Below are 6,343 nucleotides of genomic sequence, written 5' to 3' on the forward strand. Positions count from 1 at the left end.
GCTGCTAGATTGTATGGATGATGGTTTTAGCTCTGTTGTTTTGTTAGGAAGGGGGGAAATGACAATAGATTGAAGCGAGGCGGTTCAAGATCTGATGATGGGGAACATTCAATTTTTGTCACGGTTATAACCCCCAATAGCATCTCGCATGGGGAAGAGATGGTGAAATAGAGATGGCTGCGACCATTCAATGGAAATTGAAGGTAACGGGCTAAATAACAGTGATACAGATAAACAATTCATGCATCTCCTGTCCCAGCATCTCTACAGAAATTTATTTGTGCGAGAGATTTCTTTTAAATCTGAGGAGATGAGAGCTGATGAGAATTGAACCAGTGGAGATTGAGGAACTGCTGTTTTCTAACCCCCAACCCCCCATGTGTTATCTGGGATGTGCCTGATTCTGCTTCAATCCCACATTCTCCGCATGTAAACTCTTTACGCACAGTTTCACAAACATCACATTTTGTCCTTGGGGAAAATGCTTCTTTGTGTAGCTGAGTTCTCTTCACTTACTCCCCCTTTTGCTTGCTGCTCAATGTCTTATGGCACAAATCTGGGCATATATGTTTCATTCATGAACAGGGAACACTGAGACCTGTCTCTGACCTCCTCTCAATTTCATCTATGAATTAAATGAATAATTGATGCAACTGGATATTTCATCATGATCTTGAACTGCTCTCTGAACTTGGACTGCGTCGCTCCATAAACAAATGTGTTTGTGCAGCAGTTCAAAACCTGCAGCATATCACCCACATTTTCAAATATATTTTCTGAATCGTTGTAATTTTTAGGATCTTTCCCTGTGATGTTATAATATAGGAATTCTATAACATAAATTGACCAGAGAAGTATGAAGCTACCGGATATGGTGAATAGTAAAATCACAGACCTCCTCCTGCTTTCCATCTCTGGGTCACTGCGATTACTTTCCTTCTTCTGGTCTATCAGTCGCTTTCGGACTCGACTGGCCACTAGAATATGCCTGACGGTCAGAGCGTTGAGCAACAAAATCAGTGTGAATGGGAGCAATGGGGTTAAAGCTGTATCAAACCAATCAAAACCAATCCATCCCGGCTCAGTAAAATAGTTTGCCTTTACATCACAGAACCACGGTACATGGTTAATTATCCATCTAGGTTTAAGTGTAAAGTAGTTTGGAATATTTTTTAAACAGAATAAAATGCTGGTTGTTCCCAGAATGATAGCCGCAGTTTTCTTGGTGCAGTATTTTCTTTTCAGCTTCTGGCAACAAATGGCAACAAACCGATCAAATGAGAAAGTGACGGTGAACCAGACCGAATAGTCTGTGGCTGCCCTACTGAGAACATTGATAATACTACATACTGGTGTAATGTCTAGGAAAGAGCCTGTGAAATAATAATAACTAATCCGCCACAGTATAACTTCAGTGATGATGACCAGTAGATCTGCTGTTGCCATGGCCACTAGATAGCGAGTGGTGCATGTAGAGAGACCACATTTTCCCTGGGACAGGATCACAATCGCCAGTAGATTAACTGTAAGAAAAGGGGGAAACCTGTGAATGAATTAAATTTAAATTTATTTTCTTTATTCTGGATACTACGAACAACATTCTGGTTCTAAATTCAGGTCGGAAGGTTTTTTTTTAACTTTACATGTGAGCTCAATCCGCATCTAACCCTCCAAACTTATGGATGCACGAGATTGGGGACAGGAGCATGGGCAGAGAACCACTCAGAATTCGTAACTTCTCAATAAAGTTTTGGTGAACTGTGATTGGATTATTGAAAGCTATTTACAGGCTAAATACTGGCCGCTGGTGCTTTCTCATTGGCTGATGGTCAAAGACACGCACAATTACATTCTCTCCGCGGCATTGTCAGTATTCTACGTAGCAAAATAGATTTACTGGGTCGTGTGAAAAACAAAATCTAAAGTTCACATCTAGCAGAAGGGAATAAAAACACCTGTAGATTTTAAACCACTGCACAGCTTCAATTGCGGAACATTTAGCATACTATGAGTTATTGCAAGATATTTATGGACTGGTGAAGGTGCAATTGTTTTAACCAGATTAATGCCAGAATGGAGGGAGGTATGCGATTTGTTTCATTACCAATGTTGTTATTTGTTGCCGTGTGTTATTAATACTTCAGATGTCTGTTCCGGTGTGACCATCCTCACAGAGGCACATCTTACTGTGTTTAAGGACACTTGATGACAATTGTATGGCTAAATCTCAGATCGCCTCTGATCTATCAAACCATAGTCCATCACACAATGGATAATTCTATAACCACAGTAAAGTATTAATCCTGTTTCTTAGACAGATAAACAGTTCTGTCCTTTTTGACCCGATCCTTAGGTCTGTTGTTGCGGGAGGTGGGGGGGGGGGGGGGGGGGGGGGAGCGAGGATTTAACAACACTTAAACAGAAAAAAGTGTTTCCATGAATTTTACTCCGAGTAAGAATATGTTATATAAAGAGTTTGAATACTGTAAACATGTTGTGCTCATGCTTAGGTATATAAATCAAAACATATTGAAATGAATATCTCAATCTAAGGAATAGAATTTACAGTGCAGAAGGAGGCTATTCGTCCCAGCAAGTCTGCACCGGCCATGGAAAGATCCCCCTACCTAATCCCACACCTCCACCCTATCCCCGTCTAATCTTTTTGGACACTAAGGGCAATTTAACATGGCCAATCCACCTAACCTGCACATCTTTGGACTGTGGGAAGAAACTGGAGCACCCGGAGGAAACCCACGCAGACACAGGCAGAACGTGCAGACTCTGCACAGACTCTGAGCCAGGAATCAAACCAGGGACCCTGGAGCTGTGAAGCAACTGTACTACCCACTGTGTTACCATGCCACCCAGGCTACCTGTCTGTCTGTCTATCTACCTATCATTCAATAGTCAGCAGAACAATGTCAATATATTCTATTTCTACATATATTACTAAGCACCAGGACCACCCCCCCCCCCCCCCCCGACCCATTTTCAGCCGATTACATCAGTTAAACAGAAAGGCAGCAAGACAGAGAGATCAGATCAGTTACCTAATGATCGGTTTCAATGTAGAACCAGCTGGGTTTCTTCGCAGTTCAAACCCACAATAAGCTTTGCCTGCGGTGACAGATAGCCACAGAAATCCGTGGTCAGCTGGGTCTTGTGCACCATTCTGGGAAGTGATGCCCTCCATCGGCCACCATACACCTTCCCATATCTCCGCTCCCCCCACACACTCCATTGTTTGCTAAACTACACTAACACTCCCACTGATATAAGCTCATGTGGATAAGGCTGTGCAGCTCATTCAAAAGCTGAGAGAAACACTCTGTTGATTACAAAGCTAAGAGTTTGCTAAAGTTGTTTTTCTATCTGCAATTTGTCTGATTTGTGCTTCAGCAGCATCCACAATATTTGTCCGTCAGGTAGAGGTGTGTCGCTCCTCACAGCAACACAAGCCACTGAGCTGAGATCAGAGGCTGCTAAAAGGTTACAGGTGTAAAGACGAGTGAGTCAACTGATGTTTGAAATAAAAGTCAGTGAGAGATCAGGACGACTCAGGTCACACAGTGTGAAATTCACCCTCTGTCAGGGCCATCCACAATTCCTGCGGTTCTGCATGGACCAATACTGCCAGGAAAGCGTGTTGACTGACCCACACACTCAAAATAACACCCATAATTGACTTCAATCCGAAAACTGCCCACACAATCACACGAGAAACAAAAACTTAACAGTTCTGGGAGTTGGAAGATTTTGATATTCAATTGCGACATGGGCTAAAGCTGTGGAGAGAACTCCGGATATTTGTATTCAGGACATTAGAACATTGCTCGGGTATTTCAGTGATGGTGAGCTTCATGTCTACATGTATTATTGCTAGAGGGGGCAGCACGGTGGCGCAGTGGGTTAGCCCTGCAGCCTCACGGCGCCGAGGTTCCAGGTTCGATCCCGGCTCTGGAATCCACACTGTCTGTGTGGAGTTTGCACATTCTCCCTGTGTTTGCGTGGGTTTCAACCCCACAACCCAAAGATGTGAAGAGTAGGTGGATTGGCCATGCTAAATTGCTCCTTAATTGGAAAAACTGAATTGGGTACTATAACTTTTAACAAAAAAAAATTTATTGACAGAGCAAAACATGAGAACAGCTCACAAACAGACTTATAGAAATTCACTGCCTATAGCCACTTACCAGGAACTCCGATAGCAGCGAGGATTGCATAGTATATTTTGATGATCTTGTTAAATGTTTCAAGCATATTCCTGCCTTCCTTGCTGTAGACAGCCTCTCTGCATTCAGCTCTGGGTCTGTGCATCTTCCCGCCCTTTCATTTATTCCCTGTACCATCTCCATGGAGATGTCGTGGTTGCCAAATGGGCCTATCTACTTTTTTAATGAACTGACAGATGACAACAAATTGTTTCCCCGATGGGGATTAGTCAATTAGACAATTCTCATCACGTCCATTAATTAACAGATGAAAGTTGCACTCTTCCCGAATTAGTGCTGCTAACATCAAAGCAATTAGGTCACACTTTACATCACATATTGTTCCCAAACTGACATTCAGTCTATTGTGGTATTTCACTCATTAAATGACAAATGTCTGTGCATCTTTCTGAGTGTTCTTATGTGCAGTCTGTGTTAAGACTGCCCTCTTGAAATGTGACCATTCATTTACCCAATCACAATATTTAATATGCGTATAGGACCATTGATTCGAAAGTCCAAACTATCTGGCCTCATGTTGGGTTATTTAAAGTTGGGCTTTGAAGTGATACACTAACCTTAGGAAAATTAGTGTTGTTCGTAGACTTAATTGGAATTAAGCTGAGATTGTTAATGGAGTAGGAAAGGGACAATCTGAAGTTGAACTTTATAATTTGGCAGACGAGTTGTTTCAATGGGATAAAACCCAGGATAAAATGGAACAAACGGATGAAAGGCTGATCTTCATTATGGAGATGTTTCAGGTACATTGCAACAAGGGTGAAAGGAAGGGGTCACAACGCCAGGACATCTTGAATGATGTGGATAATAGGAAATGTGATTCAACAAAAAAAATAGGCTGTAACAGAGAGGTGAGGAGAATCATTAAGCATGAACCATGACATGTGTAATCTTTTGACGGGGAAGTGAAGAGGCACATAGGACTGGCAAAGGCTGAACATAGGAACGGAACGGCAGTTAACATAATGTGATGAATGGATTTGGTGCAGTAAGGGTTAAATGCCTGAGTCAGTGTGTGTGACTGCTGTAGACATGCTTCAGTAAGGGTTAAATGCCTGAGTCAGTGTGTGTGACTGCTGCAGACATGCTTCAGTAAGGGTTAAATGCCTGAGTCAGTGTGTGTGACTGCTGCAGACATGCTTCAGTAAGGGTCAAATGCCTGAGTCAGTGTGTGTGACTGCTGCAGACATGCTTCAGTAAGGGTTAAATGCCTGAGTCAGTGTGTGTGACTGCTGCAGACATGCTTCAGTAAGGGTCAAATGCCTGAGTCAGTGTGTGTGACTGCTGCAGACATGCTTCAGTAAGGGTTAAATGCCTGAGTCAGTGTGTGTGACTGCTGCAGACATGCTTCAGTAAGGGTTAAATGCCTGAGTCAGTGTGTGTGACTGCTGCAGACATGCTTCAGTAAGGGTCAAATGCCTGAGTCAGTGTGTGTGACTGCTGCAGACATGCTTCAGTAAGGGTTAAATGCCTGAGTCAGTGTGTGTGACTGCTGCAGACATGCTTCAGTAAGGGTTAAATGCCTGAGTCAGTGTGTGTGACTGCTGCAGACATGCTTCAGTAAGGGTTAAATGCCTGAGTCAGTGTGTGTGACCGCTGCAGACATGCTTTTAAAACAATTTGGTTCTTTTTGGAGACAGAAGTGAAATTAAAGCATTGTAAAAGCTTGGACTGATGGACATTGTTTACATTACGGGGATTCCCTGAGGAATAGATAATTAAAGACAGTGTTAGTAAGATGGGAGGGGCTGGGATACCAGAACATTTGTAGACAGCCAATAAGTTAATTTCATGGCCGGAAGGTAAGCTGTGAAAAGTTTCTGACGAATTCAGCCAGAGATTCTGCATTGTTCTCACAAGGTTGAGATCTATCCTTTCAAACAGTCTCAAAACATCTCTGTAATAAGCAAGTATACCTGCATCTGCTAACTGTATTTACATATGGCTTTAGACCTGAGATAGGTTTGTTTGAGAGAACATATGTGTTATTGTTTCATTTCATTCTCAAGCATTTGAATGGGTAGTTGTAAGCTATTGTTTTGGTGATGCATAAATGAGTAATACTGTGCTCGTAATAAAGTTTGTTTTAATCTATTATGTCCCTGTTC

At 42.4% G+C, this 6,343-nt stretch overlaps 1 protein-coding gene across 1 annotated transcript; it reads right to left on the reverse strand.

Moving 5' to 3' along the window:
- Positions 1–621: 621 nt before the first annotated feature.
- LOC119968043 (probable G-protein coupled receptor 139) lies at positions 622–4,320 on the reverse strand. Its single transcript, XM_038801140.1, has 2 exons — positions 4,197–4,320; positions 622–1,523 (listed from the first exon to the last, which is right to left on the reverse strand). Exons 1-2 carry the CDS (start codon positions 4,318–4,320, stop codon positions 622–624), a joined length of 1,026 nt encoding a protein of 341 aa, XP_038657068.1.
- Positions 4,321–6,343: the final 2,023 nt, after the last annotated feature.

This window comes from Scyliorhinus canicula, chromosome 6 (assembly GCF_902713615.1).
Source record: "Scyliorhinus canicula chromosome 6, sScyCan1.1, whole genome shotgun sequence".
NCBI classification, from domain to species: Eukaryota; Metazoa; Chordata; class Chondrichthyes; order Carcharhiniformes; family Scyliorhinidae; genus Scyliorhinus; species Scyliorhinus canicula.